Here is a 24023-nt window from a genome sequence, read left to right as displayed (position 1 = left end):
TGCTAAAGCCGGTCAGTTTAGGTTGAGAGGGAGGGACGGAGCTATGGAACTGCTATAGCTTCGTCCCTTTCTCTCAACCTAAACTGAACGGCTTTAGCACTTCATGGTAACCCCCCTGCTCGCCTTTAGGCCTCGGCTAATTGTAATTTTTAACCCTCGACGCAAACACGGGATGTTATAAGTTTGACGTGTCTGTCTGTCTGTGCTAGAATGAGATAACGATATAATAATAAATAAATAAATAATAAGAAATATTGGGGACACCTTACACAGATCAACTTAGCCCCAAACTAAGCATAGCTTGTACTATGGGTGCTAAGCGACGATATACATACTTAAATAGATAAATACATACTTATATACATAGAAAACATCCATGACTCAGGAACAAATATCAGTGCTCATCACACAAATAAATGCTCTTACCGGGATTCGAACCCAGGACCGCGGCTTAGCAGTCAGGGTCACTACCGACTGAGCCAGACCGGTCGTCATTATATTATATTCATCTCTAATTCTGTGATATAGCACAGTTAACTTTGAAGTAGCTGGATATTTTCAAAAATTAGGACCCACAATAGGCTACTTGCCTCCTAGTCAAATCAGCTTCTTTTTAAGAACTGTCAAAACGAATTTGAACGACTTGCTAATATGGAATTTATATGAAATTGAATTGAGTGACGTCACGGTCAACTCAGTTACTTTATATATTTCTACCTGACTTATTAAATAGAAATTTGATTTAAAAATAACTTCTGTCCCTGTTTTTCTTATATTATCTGATGCTTTATTTCGTGCATGGTATAAAATATTTTATTCGAACTACGGTCAAGTTCCCTATAGTGAAGGTTGTTAACAAAAATGAACTCGATGTCAGTTTTGTGACGACAATTAATCATGAAATTTCAATAAAAATATTGCTTTTGTGTTAATTACATAAACTATAAGCAATAATCTACATTTAGAACATGAAAAAAGTTGGTTTTTGACAAATTTTATTCTTAATTGTCGTCACGAAACTGACATCGAGTTAATTTTTGTTAACAACTGTCACTAATTTTAGGTCCCAATTTCTGAAAATGCCTATTTACTTTCCAACAGCTTTTCTTAACCTTTGAAGACCCGCCGGCTCCCCAGGGAGCCAGCTTAAAAATTTAAATGACACCTTAATTAATTTTGGCATAATTAAAAATGGAGTGTTCTATTTTGAGGTATGGGTCTCGAAAGGTTAAGGGAATTCGTGGAATGCACCATATGAGGTTGATGTCACTTTAGGGAGGAACATTTTTTTTACTAGATTATTAATACAGATCAATTTAATTTCAGAGGAGGACAAACTCGGCTGCTTATCCTTCGACTGCCGTCTATGCTCGTCCGCCATTGGCGCAGCCATGACAGAAGTCCGAACACTGCTGGAGTCCTTCCACCGAGCCAGCGCCCTGTACCCGTCCACACAGGCCATGACGGCAGACCACAACCTGCTAGCCACCAGTCTGTTCCAAAATAGAATTAAGGTATAAATAACCTTATCAACAAAATTTAAATTTTGAAAAACCGTCGATATAGTGGACCGATTTTCATGAAACATGGTCTTAGCCATTGTATTTTTACATAAATCCATACTAATATTATAAATGGGAAAGTGTGTGTGCCTGTTTGTTTGTCCGTCTTTCACGGCAAAACGGAGCGACGAATTGACGTGATTTTTTTAAATTGAGATAGTCGAAGGGATGGAGAGTGACATAGGCTACTTTTTGTCTCTTTTTAACGTGAGCGAAGACGCGTGCAAAAGCTAGTAATAAATAAATAATGTACTAACACCAAAAATACAATACTCGACGACCTGTTTTGCCTCTCTACAAGGCATTGGTAGAAGTGGTGGCCCACAGTAGATGCTGGAGATGCTGATTGTCCCATATCCGGCAACTGACATTATTATTCCATTGATGGTTTATAAAAAAAAACCTCACTTGTTTTCTAAAGAGTGTGTGTGTGAGAGTGAGAGACGACACCATAAAAATAATGGCATTCCGTTTAGTCCGTCAGTTAGATCATCCAAATATATTTTTCGCTTTTTCTAATTAATGAAAAAATACAAAGATATAGAGCATCAAAGTTCCGGAGTGGGGACTTGTGACGTCACTTCTAAGTAAAAATTGTACCTAGGCGTGACGTCACGCGAAACTTCAACGCACTGTACCGTCGTCATTTTTCGTTTACGAGAAAAAAGAAAAAATACGTTTCTTGATAATCTAACTGACGGACTAATGAGTTTTTTTTAGTCGCCTCGCCTATTCTGGAAAAAAATTGTATTGTTACAGGCTCTTTGTCTCTGGTACAACATGGCAATGCATATGCGACTGAAAATCTTGTCAGTCCGTCGTCTGTTGGCCACCGTCGCGGCGAAGGGCCGGCCAACTATGTCCGAGGAGTACTTCGTCGAGCCTAGCATAGACGGGTATGTTATAAAACCAGAACCGAATCTAAGTACCAAGCTATAGGCTACTTGCCTTCTAGTCAAATCAGTTTCTTTTTAAGAACTGTCAAAACGAAATTGGAAGGACTTGCTAATATGGAATTTATATGAAATTGAATTGAGTGACGTCACGGTCAACTCAGTTGCTTTATATATTTCTACCTGACTTATTAAATAGAAATTAGATTTAAAAATAACTTCTGTCCATGTTTTTCTTATAATTATCTGATTCTTTATTTCGTGCATGGTAAAATAGTTATTTGTTATACAAGGGGGCAAAGTTGTATTTTAACGCCGAGTGTGGAATTGAAAAACGAGTGAAGACCGAAAAGTGAATTCTATAGTGGTTCTCGTTGACGTGGTTCAATTCTATAGTTGAGTTATAGTTTTAACTCACCAGAAGTAAAATACATTTGCACCCGAGTGTAACACAAAACTTTTCCCCTCACTATAGCGAGGAAACCACTACGCAAAAAATGCATTTATCACTGCTTCCAGTAGTTCCACAGGTGGTAAATCTTCTTTATTACTAGATTCACCTACTTTTATCAATTTCAAAGCAGTATTTTGACTTTATTCAAGGTCGAATTACTTTACCCACTAGTGGATAAAATGCGTTTTTACCCGCTGGTATTAAAGGACAAAACACGTGTTTCTGAGCTAGTGAGGGGAAAAAAATATTTTAACTAAAGTCAAGTTCCCTATTTCCAATAACTTCCTGTTAACACTTTTGCAACCAAGAATCCGCCTGGTGGGCACTCGTGAACTTTGCTCAGGTGCTAGAGAACCCGCTAGGCGGGTTGACGCTATAAAACCGGGCGGTTATAGATTACGACCTGTTTCTGACGTAGTGCGCCAGTTTTCGTCTGGTAGTGTATGTGTTAATGTCGGTGCAAAGTTAGCTTAGACTGGCTCTAGTATCACTTATGTTCAAAATTTGTAGCAATAATATGTGGACGTTAAATTTTCGTGAGACATATTCAAATATTTAATGAATCTACGGTTGTACTCACGTTATTATATCGCTACTGCTGCGACTTGTTTCGGGCCAATTTTGGAGGCCCTCTTCAGGCATATAGGAGTTCACGCGGCGGCTAAACTCCGAGCACTGAGCGCGCCGCTCGCCGCTCCGCCGCTGCGCGCGCGCTGATAGGACGGGGGCGGGGGGCGCGGAGCAGTCTGCAGCCGGAGTTAATATGTGTTTATAAAACTCAAAAGTAATTTTTCACAAACACACCCTAATTAAGGATCTAATTTTTTTGTTGCAATAAAAAAAATCTGCACTGTCTATTGAAAATGACCTTTTTTTATCAGAGTAAGCACAGAACGCGACGCAGACCAATGCAGCCAGCGTCACGTTCGCTTCAACTGTGATAACCCTACGAGCTCATCCAATAGCGACGAGAGTAGTCGCACGGAGAACCAATCAGAGGCCGAGAAAGAATCGGCCGGCCAATCAGAGCGCGGCACGGTGGAGTCAGGGGTGGCGCAGAGTGATGGAGAGAAAAATGTAGATGAGACTGATTGTGTTATTAAGACAGGTATATATACCAATTATTTAACAATAATGTATCATGCAAATGCGTCTGAAAGCGAGAATAAATATTTTTAAATTAAAGAAAGAAGGCGTAATGGTACTTTTTTTCAATTATCTTACTTTTTCAGATGATACCGGCCAAACTACACCCGAGATCGTGATCTCCGACGCAAAATACAGCACCAACGACACAAGCACGTCGAGCGAGAGCGGCTATATGTCAGAGAGAGAGAAGTGGTTCAACTGCAGTTCATCCGAGTCGGTGTTCAACGTTGGCTCATTGGCTGACCTCACGAGACTGAGGCTGCTTAACAAATGCGATGTGTCGCCTTATAGGTGAGTCCCATCACGACACGTATGCGTCAACATACATGTCAGAGAGAAGTGGTTCAACAGCAGTTCATCCGAGTTGGTGTTCAACGTTGGCTCCTTAGCTGACCTGACGAGGCTGAGGCTGCTTAACAAATGCAATGTATCGCCTTATAGGTGAGTCCCATCACGACACGTATGCGTCAACATACATGTAAGAGAGAAGTGGTTCAACAGCAGTTCATCCGAGTTGGTGTTCAACGTTGGCTCCTTAGCTGACCTGACGAGGCTGAGGCTGCTTAACAAATGCGATGTATCGCCTTATAGGTGAGTTCAATCACGATACGTATGCGTCAAAATTCATGTCAGTGGTTCAACTGCAGTTACGCAAAGGAATTGTTTTCGGGGTTATTAGAATCGATAAGTATTAGTTGCCCGTGGAAATAAAAGTAAAGCCATAAATGCTCCTAATTCTTATTTTTAGGGTTCCGTACCAAAAAGGTACAAAAGGAACCCTTATGGCGCGACTCTGTCCGTCTGTCTGTCGCATTCCTAAATATCTCGAGAACTACTTATTTAATTATGTACCACATACTTTTTGTCCTCAGAGAGTATCACTACGAGATTCTAAAGATCCAGGGCGTGCGTCGGTCCATGATGTTCATACACAAACTGCGGAAGAAGTTGCTTAGCAAAGTCTACCTCACATTCTTGGAGCCGGAACCTGAGGTATGTCAGATAACTAATTATTATTAGCTTGCTGGGCAAAGGTCTTCCATTCGTCCTGGTTTTGAGCTACATCTAGCATTACAAAAAAGAGAAATGTTATATGCAAAAGTGCATGGTGAATTTATTATATGAATATTTTAATCTCATGTGTATATGTATAACCATTGAACTACTATGTACTACGTACTAGAAATGACAACTCGAACATATTCTGTGCGCCGACTGGCAGCGGCGGCAGCGCGAGGCGCATGCGCGTGAAGCGAACCGTGTCATAGAGTAAGACTTGACCACCTAGACGCGACACTTTTAGTATAGACCTTTGTTTTATACTTTCTGTGTGAAATACTAAGTAGTTTACTTTTAGCACTATTATACATTGTGTTATATTTAATTTCTACTCAGTGAAATAAAAATAAGTAATTGTTTTTTTCATAAATTTTAATTTCCTTTGAATAAAATTAGTTTTGTAAGTTTCTGTCGCTTAGAATAATAATCGCCCCATTCACCTTGTTTTACTTCCCTTAAACACCGGTTGCTTTAAATACTATTTCAGTTTTGGTGTCACTATTTTTCGTCAATAATGAGAATTATAATTCAGAAATAATTCAAAATCATGCTTATTGTATAATATTATCGACTAAAATTCGTATTAGAACCGTGTAATATTCAAAACTATAAATTGAAATAAATATTTTTATATTATATATTGAAAACAGAATATGATCACAATTATTATACCTTATTACCTACATGTCATGTCTGCGCGATTCATCTATGATTCCAGTTGTCAAAATGGCGGCCATAGCATCGCGTTTAAGGAGCTCGTCCCTTCATTATAATAATTACTTAAATTAAGTTAGATCAAAATAGCTTGTCTACTAACCGATGAAATGTGACACCGTCACTTTTATTAGATTTTCTCGTATGGCTTGAACAGTATCTTGGAGAGTTATAGCACAGGAAGGCATTTTTTCATTTTATTTGTGTGCAGTCAGAGACAACCTCCTCCCACCACGCGCAGAGACTGACTGAGGCAACATAAGTCCACTGGACTTATGTTCGTGGCGCAAACTTTTTGTTCGCCGTGTCCTCTCTAGTACATTATACCTCAATGTGTATAACTCATTTTCTTAGATGTTTAGTCTAGATTTAAGTTTTTTACATTATAAAATCCTAATGTAACACTTATTCATTGTTTGTAACATTTTCATGTGATGTTGAATAAAGATTTTCTATGTCTATGTCTATTATATGCAATTTCGCAGCTGCCATTGATAAATTAGTTTGATTCGTAGTGCATCCCCTTCGTGATTTTTTCCATTTGTTCACCTGTGATGCATATGATATCAATAACGATACTATCGAAATTACAAAACTGAGTTAAATATGGTTGTGGCGCACAGTAAAAAAAAAAAAACTTTAATATGTTTTGTGATCATCCACTTTAAAGAGTTTTAATATTTCAGAGCCCTCTGGACGAGTTGAGTAGAGAAGAAGACCCGACAGAGGAAAAGGATGACAAGGCACAGAGGGCCAAGGAAGTAGAAGACGACCACGAGTTGAGAAGGTACCTCTTTTATACATCTCCTGGTAAAGCTCTCTTAAAGTATCGTTTTTACATTATCCGATTCGATATCGGATGTAGGAATGGTGTAATAGGCAGATGTATAAGATATACACCTTTAATATATACAGAGTTGGGCAGATAAACTGTCCTAGTTTAAAAGTGGTATAAAATTTTAAACACACGATAATGTGACAAGTAGTGCTATGATTTACATTCATAACATTCTATATTTTAATGTCCTATATGATATATTGTATTTGCTATTCTTTAAGTTGAATAATTTTAGGTATTTTGTTGTAGAAGGAGTTTGACCCGACACGCTCGACCTCATCAGCTATGTCATGCCATTAATGTCTAACCCGACCCCAGAATATACCACATTTTTTAGCCATTTGCCATCTCAATAAAACTCTGCATTTATTTGTACATGAATATATTAATAGTTATCGGTATCGTGAAGATGCGTAGCGTACTTTTCAAGGTAAAATGTCAGTCTAAAAATTTCGACGAAAATGTCACTTTTCCTCATGAAGATAATGCTCTGACCGAGTTTCTCTTTTGAATACGTTTGTAGTTAAAATATCTTCGTTTCTATTCCTTAATATAAAACCATGCTGAGCATCAGTCCTACATTTGTTGAACTCCTGAAATTGAAATGCATTGAAAGGTTAACTGGAAGAAATCCCTCAAAGGGATAAGTTCGCCTTTGTACTGTTCTTTACTGTAATTTTTTTTTTTTTATACTACGTCGGTGGCAAACAAGTATACGGCCCGCCTGATGTAAAGCGGTCACCGTAACCTATGGACGCCTGCAACTCAAACAGTGTCACATGCGCGTTGCCACCCCATTAGAAACTTGTACATTCCCTTTTGCTGTGTTAAGTACACAGCAAAAAGGAGTGTACAAGTTCCAAGGAGGGTTCGGGTTGCCGACGACTCAAAGGACAATAAACGGAACAAGTTAGTTCCGTAAGTCCTCCCGTCATCAGCACACCGCACCCTCGTTGAGCTCTGGCAACCTTACTCACCGACAGGAACACAACACTATGAGTAGGGTCTAGTGCTATTTGGCTGCGGTCTTCTGTAAGGCGGAGGTACTACCCCAGTTGGGCTCTGCTCTAGATTCGAACGAGACGATATCCGCTGTGCTGTGCCCTACCACACAAAGCGGAATATCATTCGCTATGCCCTACCTCCTTCTGTGTTATTTGTTACTGTGATTATAATTACTGTGTTTTTTGTTATTAATTGTACAATAAAGAGTTTACTACTACTACATTTCTTAGGAAAATGGCTCAAACGCGCAGCGCTAATTCAAATGATAACCAATTAGCTCTTTACTTAATTATCAATTTTTAACTAATGCGTGTCAATATTAATGTTTTCCCTAGATAACTAGGTATACACCATTTCAAATACGAAGGCCCGATTTGTGAAAACAACAGATACAGGTCTGACTAGACCCTTTTTACGATTATATGCAGTTTGCACCAACGTGTGCTAATTTTAAGTGCTCCTAATTAAATGAAAATGAAAAAATATATATATTTATTAAACTAACCATTTCTATTTCTCAGTCCCACTGTGATAATTATCATACCATCACTCACCACACCTTAGTGTATTTTTATTCAGCCTAACCCTTCCAGATTCGGGTGCTGGTCCGAAGAAACCCTATCAATGGGGTTACCCTCGTACCGTAACCACTTTCTGCTGCTCAGCAGTATTTGCATGGAGGCCGTGCATGATTACCTCACGTTGAGGCTCGATTGCCGCCCTGAACATCCCTCTTGTCTCACTATAAAGCAGGTAAACATTTTTGGACATTAACTAAATATTCAGACCTTGACGACACATAGAGAATACTTGAAATAAATGTCATATACCTGCAAAAAAAGTGCCAAGGCCTCTAAGTGTCCCGAGCTGGAACCAAACCAGCGTCCTCCAAGTATATGACAATTCCAAGTATATGACAATTTCCGAAGGCTTGAGTTAAAAAATGATAATGACATGCCTTGGAATGAGAAAAAAATACAATCATTTTGTGTTTTTTTCAGCTAATTCACGAATTAAAAGAGGGTCTGGACATCGCAACGACCATGCGTCAAGCGTTTGTGGGTAACATCGAGGTGGCGTTACGCGGCTGCCGCGCCGGCCACGCCGCGAGACAGGACTTGTTACTCATCATTAAGACCTTCGACGCCAGTGTGGAAGACGTCTTTAAGGTTAGATATTGGTCTATAAAAAAATAAATGAATTGTCTTTTATTGCCCTTACCATGCCGTGCACGAGACTAACCGTATTGATAGGGTTTAGGGGAACCCTTTCAACAGGGTTACACTTATTTCGCAACTGTCGTATTTTGTATAAATGTGTAAAACTTGGGTAAATCCATTCTGCTTTAAGGTTGAATATATAAAAAATGTAATATGATCTGAAAAATAATCAACCTTATAACAGGATGGATTTACCCAAGTTTTAAGTTGAGCGACACAAATATGAATAGCAGGATCTATACATTATACAATTACATATAGCTTTGTTTGATGCTCGAAAGAATACAGTTTTGTTCCTTTTCAGAATTAAGGAATATCTTTTATAAGTAAAATGAGCTTACCCAAGGTTTTAAGTTAAGCACTTTACCTCCTAAGTTCATTTTTAACCCCCGACGCAAAAACCACGGGGTGTTATAAGTTTAACGTGTCTCTCTGTCTGTGGCATCGTAGCTCCCGAACGGATGAACCGATTTAGGTTTAGTTTTTTTTGTTTGAAAGCTGAATTAGTCGGAAGTGTTCTTAGCCATGTTTTTTTTAATACTAACAAGCAAACAAAATGGCAAACAAGTATACGGTCCGCCTCATGGAAAGCGGTCACCGTCACCTATAGACGCCTGCAACTCAAGGAGAGTCACGTGCGCGTTGCCAACTCATTAGAAACTTTTACACTCCTTTTTGCCAAGTTAATTACACAGCAAAAAAGAGTGTATTACAAGTCTAAGGAGGGTTTGAGTTGCCGACGACTCGAAGGGCAATAGACGGAACAAATTAGTTCCGTAAGCCCTCCTGTCGCCAGCACACCGCACCCTCGTTGAGCTCTGGCAGCCTTATTCACCGGCAGGAACACAACACTATGTTTATGAATAGAGTAATGGGCTATGCTTGATGGAAATCGGTCCACTATGTCGGTTTTTTTTTATTTTTGAAATTATTGTTTGTCCACAGCAATACCTATCCTACTTAACCTCCATGTCGGAAGTCGAGCACATGCCGCGCTCGAGCCTGGAGGCCGAATGGAGCTTCGTGGCCCAAGTCGCCGAGCGGGGATCGTGGGTCAAAGACCTCGCGCCCGTCGCCTTCACGTGAGTATGATATAAATAAATAAATATTAAACTTAAATCCAATATACTAAGAAAAAGTAACCAATGCTGCCAGTTGCCTACGGCTGGAATCAACCCAGCGTCCACTGCTTTTCCGGCAGGTGCCTGAGCCATAAATAAATAATTATTGGACATTCTTATACAGATTGACTGATTCCCACAGTAAGCTCAAGAAGGCTTGTATTATGGGTACTTAAGATAACGATACATAAACGTAAATACATACGAGGGGTGATCCAAAAGTAATGCTAACTGAATACTTTTTGCATCGGATTAAAATAAATAGGTATGCCGTTACTGTCCACAAAGACTCCTTAGTAAATAAAAAAAAATAAAAATAAAAAATATGTATCTGTCAGAGAGTTGCATTTGTTTTTTCACGAGCAGTCGGAACAATATCGCAAAAATGGAGAAAACTGAGGTGAGAGCGGTTATTAAATACTTCTGTTTGAAAAAAATGTGTACTAAAGATATATACGCTGAATTAGTGGGAACACTGGGGGAGTCCGCTCCGCCGTATTCTACAGTGGCACGCTGGTCAAAGGAGTTTAACTTGGGAAGAACATCCACTCAAGATGAACACCGCGAAGGCCGTCCATCTGTCGCCCTTACTGGAGAAAACGTAAAAAAATTAATGATCTCGTTTTAACAGATAGAAGGATGACTATCAGGCATCTAGTTGAGCTCACAGGCATCTCGTATGGCAGCATTCAAAGAATCTTAACTGATGAATTACATATGAAAAAAGTCTCCGCTCGTTGGGTGCCTAGAATGTTAACGGCTGAACAAAAGAAAATACGTTGTGAGATTTCGAAGTCTAATCTTGAAAAATTTCAAACTGATCCCGAAACATTTTTGCGTCGGTTTGTAACCATGGACGAGTCTTGGATCCATCATTTCGATCCTGAGACCAAACAGCAATCCATGACCTGGAAGCGAGCGTCGTCCCCTACACCGAAGAAATTCAAGGTAGCAAGCTCCGCTGGTAAGGTCATGGCTTCAGTGTTTTGGGATGCTGAGGGAGTCATAATGATCGAATACCTGGAAAAGGGAACCACTATTACGGGCTCCTACTACGCTGACCAAATACGCAGATTGAGAGAGGCAATCAAAGAAAAGCGGCGGGGTAAACTTCGAGCTGGCATCCTGTTTCACCAGGACAACGTCAAGAAAAAGATTTTTTTTTTAAAGGAATTCGTAGTCTGGAGAAACGATGGTCCAAGTGTGTAGACTTGGAAGAGATTACGTAGAAAAATAAATTATTTTATTAAACATTTTATGTGTCTTTCATACTGATTATCATTACTTTTGGATCACCCCTCGTAGAATACACCCATAACTTAAGAACAAATAAATTAAAAAAAAAGTTTGGAGAATAAATAAAAGTGGCTTCAATATTTGGTAGTATTTTGTAGATACTGATGTAGATTGTTTGTGTTGCAGTGACATCGCATGTAACCAGCTTAATAGAGTAATGAAACAATTCGAGGCTAAAATAAGAGCAATCGATGACGTTAACAGAGAGTCGGAGCAACCGGACAGGTAAAACTATTTTCTTTGTAACTTTAGTAATCAATTATTACTTCTTACCTTATTTATCATGACAAATGTTCAGTTGAATGTGGGCGACCGTTCGAATGACCTATCGAATAGGCACTCTGATTAGTAACCCTTTAAAAGGGTTACTTACCGGATATCATTTGAATGAAAGGGTAACCTGCCTCACAATGCTGCCAACGCGCTAGCACCCTGTCCTTCACTTTAAAAATTAAGCTAGGTATACTGGATTTTATTTTTTAAATAATCTTGAACATGGCATGAGGTTTTTATATCCTTAGGAAAGGATATCTGCTTACCCCTAATTATGAAGCGCCAAATGCATTTAGCAACAGGTTTGGTAAGTAAAGCCTTATGAAATATCCCTTTGAAACAGGGGTACGATGGTGAAAGTATATTTTTTTACAGATACACGTTCTACACACTATGCCGGTTAGCGCAGAGCGTGTTCGCTAGCGAGCGCGAGGCGGCACTCCAAGCGGCTGCGTTCGCGCGTGCTCTTGCCGCGCACCACGCTCGTTCCGGCTCGGACGCGAGGCGCTCTAGACGCAGGATCTACGTAAGACATAATTTACTCCATTTCATAACTAACGGATTTTACATACATTGCTGAGTGTGTTCGATAGCGGCCAAAACATACTCAATGCGCCGAAAATATCTTTTAAATCAATTGTTTTAATTTATACACTACCGTGATACCGTTGTTGACCCGCTTGCGGCTCACTTTCGGTAAAAGCTTGAAGTTGGCAACCATGTTTAAATATTTCTGGCTTTTACCGATCGGCACCGCTAGGGTTTATATAAATCATAAAAATAACATGTTAAAGTTCAATACATATTTAGCAGATCTGCTACAAACAATACCAAAGCTTAATCCCATTTGTCCACAGGAAAGTCTTTTCCGACTGCGCGAATGCATCGTCCGTCACACCATGAAAATACTCGAGCACGCTAGCCAAAGTCCTCCAGAGGAATACCTTCACGAACTCACCGACGGCGTCGTGGCTAGGATCAAAGATTTGCTACTACAGATATACAAGCTTGGATTTGAGGTACGAACAATTCAAGTTCTCTCACTGTACTCAGCAGTATAAGTTTAACCGACAGACTCATGTGCAGAGAAGCAAAAAGCAAAAGAGACTACTAAACACTTTCTTCTGGATTGTAAACAGGTAGAAGTATATAGGAGCAAGTACCTACGCCGAACACACTGATAAAGGTATTTAGCAACCTGGAAACACTGGTAGGTTTTATAAAGGAGCTAGGGTATTTAGAGTGCCATCTGGTCTTTCATGCAAAATGGGCATAATGGTTGTCGATTTGCTGAAAATGTCCAATACAACTAACTCTCTCACTGTACTCAGTCTACTACTTACGGCCAGTTGCGTCAATCACAGTTAACAGATATCAACGTCACAGTCTATGGAAATTCCCATCGGTAACAGACGGTTTGGTGAAACCTACCCTTAGTCTACTTCATCTTTACAACTTCGAATCTTGGACACTATCTGAGGTCACAGATGGTGTTGCAGCTAGTGCCAGATAATTATTACAGACTTGGATTTGAGGTAAGAAGCTTTAAAGTTTTCTCTTTTATGCTGTATCGGACTCCATGGTACTCAATAAAAGGAGAGGAGATTTTAGGGTGAATCAGCAAGAATGTAAGGTATAATTATACATATTTTTTCGCTGTGGGTCTCTGGATTTTCACTAGGTCACCGCACTTTGCACTTTAGTGACGTCTTACTTTAAATAATGTGTCCTAGTAAGTGAAATAGATAATTTTTACTCCTGCATTACGATTGCATGATTTCATAATCCATGTTATCCATGAGTGCATCAATATTACTAATACTAACAGTTGAAATGTTTTGGTACTCTTTATAATAATAAGGCAAGCTAAGCGGGCCTCTCAAAGGTATGAGACACCCAATGGTTTCCGTGATGGGAAAGGCAAGCTAATACTTATAATTGATCTTCCAAAAAAATGTTCAGAGAATGAAATAATCCATTCCCGCAATTGTTGGCAGATTAATCAAATTCAAATGAAGGCATATTATTCCAGCATTGTGTAGTAGCGTACCGAAAGCTGCTACCTAAAACATGAATCCATCCCCAAAAATTGTACCTTCTTTCAATTAATGATTTTTTGGCGGTTCCTTTTCTTTAAATTGTATCTACATTTTAAAAATGTAAATTAATTTCCAAGCCCCTCTTGTGATACTGGGGTATCTCCTCTAAAAACGGTATATTTTTGATTCGTTTCATAAACGCTTCGCACGCCCGCACGCTAACACGCATGCGCTCCACAGCTCCACCGCGAATGCTACAAATTCGTTCACGGCAACAAGCCGCCGCCGCGTCGCCAGCGCCCGTCGTCACTGCAACCGCCGCGGGCCAGGTTCATGCGAGAGCGGCCGAGACGACCCGAGACCGTGCTAGTGCCTGAGTCCTTCAATATGGTGGTAATGGATTCTGGAACGTTCTGGACGCTTCGCTTTGTGTGGTTTCAGTGATACTCCTGCTATTTCATGATCGCCTGGTATCAACCGCCAAGTGTTACTGACTGTTTACTGTGGAATGTGATAATGGATTTCTAGACTGTTCTGTGATTTTGGAGTGCTATGCTTGGGATTTTTGTTGATTGTAACTCCTGCTACGTCATTCTATCCTGGTATCCTTTGAACCATGAGAGACTCTTTAGACGTCAGACCTGGGGCCCATTTCTCGAAGCTACAATTTTTACAAGTGGTAGTCAATGTTTCATATGACAAGTTGGAAAGAGACTTCCGCTTGTAACTTTTAACTTTCAGTTTTGAGAAATGGGCCCTAGGGCGCCCGGAGACCATGCTCGTACCTGAGTTCCTCATTATGGTGGATTCTGGAAGGTGAAGCATCGCTTTGTGTGGCATTACTGATACACCTGCTATGTCATGATCGCCTGGTACTTTCAGCCAAATGTGGAATGTGATGGTGAAGGGGTTAAGAAACTTTCTTGAAGTTTTTTGTTTTCTTGAAGTTGTGTGTTCTTGAGAAGGATAGTTCGCTGCTTGTGTATTATGCTCTTATATTGTGTATTTAAGGCTAGTAATAAACACATGTCATAAGTCTTGACGCAATTACCACAACACCTCTAATTACTACTGTGTTTTATGGTAATCGGCAGATTTCTAACCGATAAAAACATTGAGTGAAGATACGCATTCATCAGAATCTAATATGAACTTATCAGTTACTGAATGTTCTAAAAAAGTTATACATACTTTCCACAGATACACAGAGAGCTGCACCGCTTCGTTAAGGAGCGGTTCGGCCGCTTATGCCGACCTCCCGGTGCGCGCTGGCTGCTACGCTCAGAGTCTGTCACTGAAGACGAACCAGACGGGACCTTCGCTGAGATAGACTATCCTGATGTCAAGGTACTATACATTCCTATAGTTAGGGCCGAGATACACAGAGAGCTGCACCTCTTTGAAAGAGTGGTTCGGCCGCTTACGCCGACCTCCCGGAGCCCGCTGGCTGCTACGCTTAGAGTTTGTCACTGAGGACGAACCAGATGGGACCTTCGCTGAAATAGACTATCCTGATCTCAAGGTACTTCTATACATTCCTACTTTTCATCAGCAATCGCTCTGGCAGTTAGTCTTTCTCACCGGGTGCCCCTATAACTAACGCCAGAGAACATTAAGAATAGCTAGAATAGAGATATAGGTGGGAATCCCACCCACGACTAGCGAGAAAGATAAAGAATGAAAGAAAGAATCGTATGTAGAATGAAAGTGCGAGAAGTGAACAAGCGAGAACTGGTATGAAAGAGTAACCCGTAGATACAAGCTCCGATCAAGTTGGAGGAGGATCAGCATAGGAAAAAAAAACCAACGCCAAAATGAAGAGAGGTGATAGGACATCTCATTAGTTATCACATTAAGAGAATTTGACCTTAATGAAAGTGTCATGGTTTTTGAGATAATATGGACTTTATTTTCCACAGAGCCAAGTGTCAATAGAAGAGCTCCTCGGTTCCTCGCCGCCGCCACCCCCGCCCCGTCCAGAAGAAGAACCTCACACTGATGAGGAGGCGTGGAGCGCGGCGGTCGCTCGCGCTATAGTGTCTTTTGCCCGTTGTTGGATGCGCTTCGTCATGGAGCGGTGCGAACGCGGACGCGGCAGGCGACCAAGGTATTTTTTTATTTACTCACAGAAATTACAAGTCTATTCGTCGTAGGCCCCGAAAATCTCGAAAGATGAAATTCCAACGATTCTAGAGCCTAATTACAGTAAATAATGTCGTATACAGGGACCGGAACCTCTTAGCAATAAAACGGCATTACCTGGGGTGGTTGATGGAGTTGTTCATAAAAACCCTATAAATTCGGTAAACATGTCAATGACTTACCCAACCGATAGTCTAACCAAATAAATACAGTTAATTCGGGTAAGTGCTTACCCAAATAAAACGCCTTGAATAGGGTTTCCCCTTCCCCATTTCGAGCGAAGCGAATAGGTAAAAACATGGCGGTTCGTGCCTTCACGGAAAAAGGGATGGGAATATGGTAACCCTATTATACGGTATGAGGTAAATATTCAAGCTATCTTCATCCCATTCTATCTGAAAACAAATGCTTATTTAGAAGGATTCCACATCTGTATGGTAAGGTAACCCAATGGTAGGGTAACCATAACGTGAGGGGTTAAGACTTTGATAGAGTTACTGTTTTCCGGTCTTTTGTTATAGTCAGTTATGCCACTACATTTGCGAAGTGTCATGGAATACCGGAATATTCGGAGTGCTTCATAAAAAGTAATGTTTGTTCTATGTTTCTTTACTTGAGGTTAATTAAATTTGCTCACTCTCTGAAGAAGTACGTTCACAAATAGGCGGTCTATTAATTCGTTTTTTTTTGTATTGTTAGATGGGCGAGTCAAGGTCTGGAGTTCCTAATGCTGGCATGCGATCCGTACAACACGAGGCATCTCAGCGATGAAGAATTCGAGGTAAGATTATTAATTTAATCTTGTATTTTGTGATGATATCACAAAATACATGGGGTTTCTTTCGTTCTTAGCAATCGGTAAACGAGCATTCTTTAAATTACATGTTAAGTAATTGTAAGGATAATTATTTATAGTTTTTTGTATAGTCGCTGGGATTAATATCGTACAAAAGGACGGCCGCATGAATATCTGAAACGCTCTCTCATTATGTCAGATCTTTTTGTGCGATATTATTAAAAAAGCGCTGGTAGCCTAGCGGTAAGTACGTGCGACTTTCGTTCCGGAGGTCGCGGGTTCAAACCCCGGCTCGCACCAATGAGTTTTTCGGAATTTATGTGCGAAATGTCATTTGACATTTGCCAGTCGCTTTTCGGTGAAGGAAAACATCGTAAGGAAACCGGACTAATTCCAATAAGGTCTAGTTTACCCTTCGGGTTGGAAGGTCCGATGGCAGTCGCTTTAGTAAAAACTAGTGACTACGCCAAATCTTGGGATTAGTTGTCAAAGCGGACCCCAGGCTCCCATGAGCCGTGGCAAAATGCCGGGATGAGGCAAGGAGGATGATGATGACTACTTTTTCACGCATTTAGCAAATTGTATCTTAATGGGCTAGTTTTTTTTTTAACATTTCAGGAGCTAAAACATCTCATGGACGGTTGCATATCTCACGTTATCGGATCGCGCGGCACCACTCGCGGTTCAGACTCGGAACCTTCGCCGCGGCCGCGACATCGATTGCATGTGAGTACCAATACAATACAATACAAATACTCTTTTCCCCTCACTAGCTCGGAAACACGTGTTTTGTCGTTTAATACCAGCGGGTAAAAACGCATTTTATCTAATAGTGGATAAAGTAATTTGACCTTGACTATAGTAATTTTTTTGCTTTAAAATTAATAAAAGTGAGTGAATCTAGTGATGACGATGATTTACCACCTGTGGAACTACTGGAAGCAGTGATAAACACGTTTTTTGCGTTGTAGTTTCCTCGCTATGGTGAGGGGAAAAGTTTTGTGTTTAACTCGGGTGCAAATGTATTTCACTTCTCGTGTTTTAATTTTAACTCGCAAAAAATTCCACACTCGGCGTTAAAATACAACTTTGCACTCTCCATCAGGCGGGTCGTATACTTGTTTGCCACCGACGTGGTATAAAAAAAACTACATATTATTCCACACCTTGATAAAATACAACAATACAAAACAAAGAAGCAACACGAACAAAGGTAAATAACAGGCGGTCTTATCGCTGAAGAGCGATTTCTTCCAGACAACCTTAAGGTACTCTGTTTGGTCAGCAGATTATGTATACAGATGTACTGCCAAAAGCTTTTCCTTCGTATTTTTACGGAAACGTACGAACGTGTCACGCTATTTCAGTCAGTCTCACTACAAAATGTACTGACACCACACCTCGGACACTGGCGATCAAATATACGAAAGAGGCGCGTTCCTAGCACACAGTCTGAGCTCGTGTAGGTGAACGCGTACTATGCTTGTATGAGTGTCATATGACAGGTCGACTGTTCGCGTTTCTGACAGGCGGTAACTGTGAAGTAACCGAGAGGGGGTGGGCGGCACTTTCAGCGGGGAGCGGGAGTGGCCATACTGTACGATAGTTACTCTTTATTATACTGTGCTGACACTGTGTACTAGCCTGAAAAATATGAACGTTTCCATAAAAGTAATAAGAAAAAGCTTTTCGCAATATATTATATCTAAATTAAATTCCTAGCAATAACAGGTTCCATCTATGTCAGATGATTTAAGTAGCATCCAAACGATTTTGCGTTCATAGCTGTATAGCCCAATGCGTGACACGATCTTGCGTCCACACACGCGGCAGGTGTATGCCCCTTTTAGGTAGGCGGGGGCTAGTTAGATCGAAATTATATCATAATTACTTTGACTTTGCTTTATTGATCTACTTCTCATTTACATACTCTTAAGATTCTAGCTATCCGTGACCATAACGGCTCAGCCACGACATTGGTCTAAGCGCGACAGCGGTGAGCGGCGGCCATACATTGGAGCGAGACACAGCGATAGGACTTTTCATTTGCACGTATGGTTGCCGCTCACCGCTGTCGCGCTTAGACCAATCTCGTGGCTGGGCCGTAACGTCTTGTCTTTCACTTACAGAGTCCCATGCCAAGCCAGTCGGGTGCTTCCAAAGAAAGCCCCACACCATCAACTCCGCCTGGAGATCCCGAGGCAGCTCCCAACTTCAACGTACCTGAACCACATGGTAAGTTATTTATTCACCCCCGACGCAAAAACGACGGGGTGTTATAAGTTTGACGTGTCTGTCTGTCTGTCTGTGTGTGTGTCTGTCTGTGGCATCGTAGCTCCCGAACGGATGAACCGATATAGATTTAGTTTTTTTTGTCTGAAAGCTGAGTTAGTCGGGAGTGTTCTTAGCCATGTTTCATGAAAATCGGTCTACTATGTCGCGGTCGGGGGTTTTTCAAAATTTAAATTTTGTGGTTATGTTATTACTTATTACAATTATCCATTATCATACCCCTTTATCACCCACTGCTGATCATAGGCCTCTCTTCTAGTACGCCACTTGTCCCGGTCCTGAACTAGTCTCATCCAGTTGTGACCCGCAATTTTCCGGATGTCGTCCACTCAACGAGCTAACGGATGCCAAGCGCTTTTTACATCATTCTGTAAGGTCTTTTTACCATTCCGTCAACGATTTAGTCCACCTGCCATGACTCTGTCCAGCAACATGTCCTGTTTACCTCCATTTTAGTTTGATAATAACGAAACCCACGTCTTGCACCTTGGTGCGACGACGGATCTCGGCATTCCTCAAGCATGCATTATAGCTCACTATAAACTCTTGCCGCAACTGTTAAGGTATTAGAAATGATACAACATTGAACCCAGTTAAAAGTGAGAAGTCTATATTCCTTTGCCTTTATAAATTGCATACTGATGCAGTTGTCACTCACACAATCAAAGTTTCATGCATCCGATTTGTGACCCGACCTATAATGATCCTCATTCTTTTAGAAAAAAACTATCGTTTTTTTTTCTTCTAATTAACACAAGTCAAATTATATTCTATTGCAAATATTTCAACTTGTGCTATCTTAAAGTAGTCACACCACTATATATATTACTCATATGAGAGATAATTTCGACCTCAGCAGCTGTGACCTGGGTGGCCGAGCGGAAATAGGCATCTGCCGCGATTGCAGGGTACGCTGGTTCGATTCCAGCCTCAGGCACTGGAGGCCTTGGTCACATTTTCTTTCATATGTGTAATTTTTTCGGTTTTAATTTATCGTATTTTTGGCTTAAATTGTGAAATTTTTATTTGTTCTTTTTTCAGCACGCACTAGAAGCGTGATGGAAGCGATAAAGAAACTAGATTTGTCCCGCGACGCGGCCCTGCGTTCTATGAAGGCGGTGGGCCGAGTGGCGGAGCCCGCTGTCACGAGTTACGAGCCGAGGGTTAGACAGGTCACCTTCAAGTGGCAGCGTGGATTGAAAATTGGCGCTGGGACTTTTGGCAAGGTCAGTTTTGTTACAAATAAATTAAAATCAAATCTCAAGACACCATGCTGTACAAAGTTCGAACGAAATACGCGGACAATCGGCCGCGACGGTCGACGAAACCATTTGTTAGTCGTACTCATTTTACCTGGGTTTTACTGGGGTTCACTGGGATATAATACGTGGTACGACATATATCAACATCAACATTTGCATTAATAATATTTTATTAGTAATATCCTGGTAATATCAGTGATATGCATTACGAGGTTATATAACCAGGAGAAAAACTACAAATGCGAAATGCATTTACAAAACAAAACTATAAAGGTAAAGTGCTTGAAGGAAAAATCACGATATCTAATAACGCATTACAAACAAATATCTATTGAGGTGAAAAGCGACTAAAGTGAAGAAAGGCAGGGAAGTAAATATACTATGAATTTTATACACCATTGTAATTGGCGACCAAAAATCATACTACAAGAAAAAAAATCGGTTCAGAAATTTTGAGATCGCGGCGAAACGCGAATAGGTGAAAAGCTACAAGGATTTTTTGATTTCGAGGTATACGACTAACAAATGGACGAAACAATGACAAGCTCTCGGCAACTCGTCGCGCGGCGAGGGTCATTATCCGATCCGATATCAGATGCCGGAAAGATTTTAATGGAAACAATCCAATGGGATATGGGTCCTACATCCGATATCGGATCGGATAATGTGAAAACGCGCTTACTCACCGGCAGGAACACAACACTAAGAGTAAAGTCTACTGCTATTAAATTTTAGTATAAGAAGTACTGACATTGTCTGATCTACGAGTAGCATGACAAATACGAACGTTTTCGTAAAAATATGAAAGAAAAATATTTCAAATTACATCTGTACTAGTTTCAATAGCTTTCATATTTAAACTTTCTATTTTAGGTGTACACTGTAGTCAACACAGAAACGGGTCAACTCCTCGCCATGAAGGAAGTCAGCATCGCCGCGGGCGACCGGCGCGCCATGCAGCGCGCGGCCAACGAGCTGCGGGTACTGAGGGGGCGCAGCATCCACACCTAGTGCGGTACTACGGGATAGAGGTTCATAGGGTAAGTGGCTGTCGTAAACCAATCATAGTTAAGAATCAGGACCCCAGGCTCCCATGCCGTGGCGAATGCCGGGATAACACAAGGATGATGAAAAAAGTAAAACATTGCTGTTGCTGACCTTAGGGTCATGTAGCGAGCGGTCAACGAGCTAAGGGTACTTTAGGTACAAACCCTCATTTATTGCGGTACTAATGTCTTAAATACTAGCAGCATTTTATCATGACAAATGATCATGATCTTCACCACGAATCAGTGAATGATAAATTCAGTTGACCACAACAACTTGTAAAAAAGGCGACCCTGCCAATATAAGGTTTTAATTTGTGAGACTATGACAAACTAAATTCTGATCCTAGCAAGAATATAAAACCGAATAATAACATTTATTTTCATATTCCTAGGAGGAAATGTTGATCTTCATGGAGCTATGCGTGGAAGGGTCTCTGGAGACCCTCATAGCTACATCAGGCGCGCTACCTGAACAGACGGTCCGGCGGTACACGGCGCAACTACTCAGCGCGGTTTCAGAGTTGCATGCGAGGAACATAGCACATAGGGATATTAAAAGTGAGTGTAAACTTGTTCTCGAAACACGATTTTTTTTGGATAAAAGCAATTAGTTAAACAGATTTAAATCGAAAGTAACTTTATTTGCTTTGATTATCCATGAAATTTTGCTTCTCGCCGATCAGATAAGATCTTGAATTTGTAATATTTCTTCGGTAAAAACTTCTCGACAATAAGACAGGATAACGATATCATTATAACCTTTCCCTATAATTAGTCTACATGGGACTATGCCTGTCTAGAAGCAAATGCCACCTTCAGAAGTTGACAGGATTGACTAAGGGTGTTGCATCAACCACAGTCGTGTCATGCAATAAAAGTATATGGAACTTTCCATACAATATTTAGCGAAAGCGTTTATAGTGACTGACAGTTTTTTCCAATTAATTAAATTCTAACTTATACAAAATTATCTTTTAGGTGGCAATATATTCCTGATGAACGAAGGCCATTGCCTGAAGCTGGGTGATTTCGGGTGCGCGGTCAAGATCCGCGCAACCACCACTGCAGCGGGAGAGCTGCAGGGTTACGTCGGAACACAAGGTAAATATAGACTGCATTTTTAAATATCAAACATCCGCCATTTTAAAATGAGACTGCGAAACTGGAAATTTTAGGCGTACTCATTTAATACATAACGTTACTGCTTACGGTTATATCACAGTATAATAAAGACTACTATCGTACAGTATGGCCACTCCCGGTCCCTGCTGAAAGTGTCGCCCACCCCCTCTCGGTTACCTCACAGTTACCGCCTGTTAAAAACGCAAACAGTCGACCTGCCATATCTCACTCACACAAGCAGGTTACGCGTTTACCTACACGAGCTTAGAATGTGTGCTAGCAAAACGCCTCTTTCATATATTTGATCGCCAGTGTCCGAGATGTGGTTATTGGCTTCGTGCGAAGTGCATGGAGGGGGTAAGCAAAGCGATCGCAGTGCTTGCGGTGGTCAAAATCGACACTGATTGTGGTTGTCATCTATCAAAACTCATAAAATATAATACAATGTGTAATGTTTGATATGGGGCATCAATGTTGTTTCGTTGTTAATTGTAAAAATAATGGCATAAATAGTCGTTGCACGTTCTATGCGTTTCTTAGAGCACACTGGAAATTGGATCAAAGAACTAAATGGATAGCTACGGTGAAAAGAAAACGTAAGTGACATGTCAAAACAAAACATTATAATAAATATTAATATTAATTACGTAAACATTATAATTATATTTAAGCTTTGTTTACCTTTGTTCAATACGCTGTTAGTATTTATCCTACCGTAAAAGATTATGCTTAAAGATTCAGGCCTAGCCTGGGAATAGGCCCGTGTCGAATATTTCTGCGGCCGCGGACATGACTAGGTACTTACGTTTAGATTTGTTTTATATGGCATTAACGGGACGGAGGTTTAGCGAATATCATATCACTAACTCGAAGAACTTGTACCATTACTCCTATGTTCTTCAAGATTCCTTATATGCCCTGCCAGCACCAATTTATTGACTTTTTCTGTAGTCTGGGGTTGGAAGTTTATACCGTGAGTAATGCCTTTGGAAACTGATTTTTGGTATTATATCCATGTCTTTATAATCTATCTACCTAAATTACACTTGAAATAGTAGCTCTTGTTATTCGATGTATTTAAAATTAACGAAAAATCGTTAAAATATAATGTTTGTTTACATGTCAGTTTTTGACATTTTCCACTTCAGGTTCACATGGTAGTGGGCGTAATTGTCGTGCACGTAGCCAATATGGCACGAGTTTGTTGTATGTATGATTTGAAAGCCTAAAATTGTAGTGAAAATCGCCGTGCGATAAGCGCTTAGTTTTTAGAAAACTTTATGTTTAGTTACATAACATAAAACATGCATAGCAATTATTTAAATAAAACATGAGTATCTTGAATGCACTATGTATTTGTTTGTGTACTATGTACACACATATATTGGTAACACTGAAAGTGAAAACTTTTTATTTCTACGCAGCATATATGGCGCCCGAGGTGTTCATGAAATCTGACGGGCACGGGCGCGCTACAGACATTTGGTCGCTCGGCTGCGTCGTCACGGAAATGGCTTCTGGCAAGGTAATCTATCTTTTTACGACCGGTCTGGCCTAGGTAGTGACTCTGCCTGCTAAACCGCGGTTCCGGGTTTGGATCCCGGTAAGGGCATTTATTTGTGTGATGAGCACAGATATTTGTTCCTGAGTCATGGATGTTTTCTATGTATATAAGTATTTGTATATTATATATATCGTTGTCTGAGTATCCACAACACAAGCCTTCTTGGGCTTACC

The 24023-nt window shown here is 40.5% G+C and overlaps 1 protein-coding gene across 1 annotated transcript in view; it reads left to right on the top strand.

The window, feature by feature from the left end:
- The window catches only part of LOC125240465 (mitogen-activated protein kinase kinase kinase 4), a 55491-nt gene that overhangs the window by 28637 nt on the left and 2831 nt on the right, over positions 1-24023 (top strand). Inside the window, 24 exon segments of the mRNA XM_048148360.1 lie at positions 1327-1514; positions 2322-2458; positions 3791-4017; positions 4142-4349; positions 4931-5051; positions 6518-6618; positions 8268-8427; positions 8676-8843; positions 9840-9976; positions 11438-11536; positions 11960-12110; positions 12442-12603; positions 13864-14016; positions 14824-14970; positions 15543-15730; positions 16465-16546; positions 17180-17287; positions 18691-18796; positions 19895-20079; positions 20989-21097; positions 21100-21155; positions 21557-21722; positions 22143-22265; positions 23711-23811. Coding sequence (XP_048004317.1) covers positions 1327-1514; positions 2322-2458; positions 3791-4017; positions 4142-4349; positions 4931-5051; positions 6518-6618; positions 8268-8427; positions 8676-8843; positions 9840-9976; positions 11438-11536; positions 11960-12110; positions 12442-12603; positions 13864-14016; positions 14824-14970; positions 15543-15730; positions 16465-16546; positions 17180-17287; positions 18691-18796; positions 19895-20079; positions 20989-21097; positions 21100-21155; positions 21557-21722; positions 22143-22265; positions 23711-23811 — 3383 coding nt within the window.

Source organism: Leguminivora glycinivorella, chromosome 2 (assembly GCF_023078275.1).
Source record: "Leguminivora glycinivorella isolate SPB_JAAS2020 chromosome 2, LegGlyc_1.1, whole genome shotgun sequence".
Lineage (NCBI taxonomy): Eukaryota > Metazoa > Arthropoda > Insecta > Lepidoptera > Tortricidae > Leguminivora > Leguminivora glycinivorella.
The sequence above is the reverse complement of the archived record's forward strand: the minus strand, read 5'-3'. Positions and strand labels throughout refer to the sequence as shown.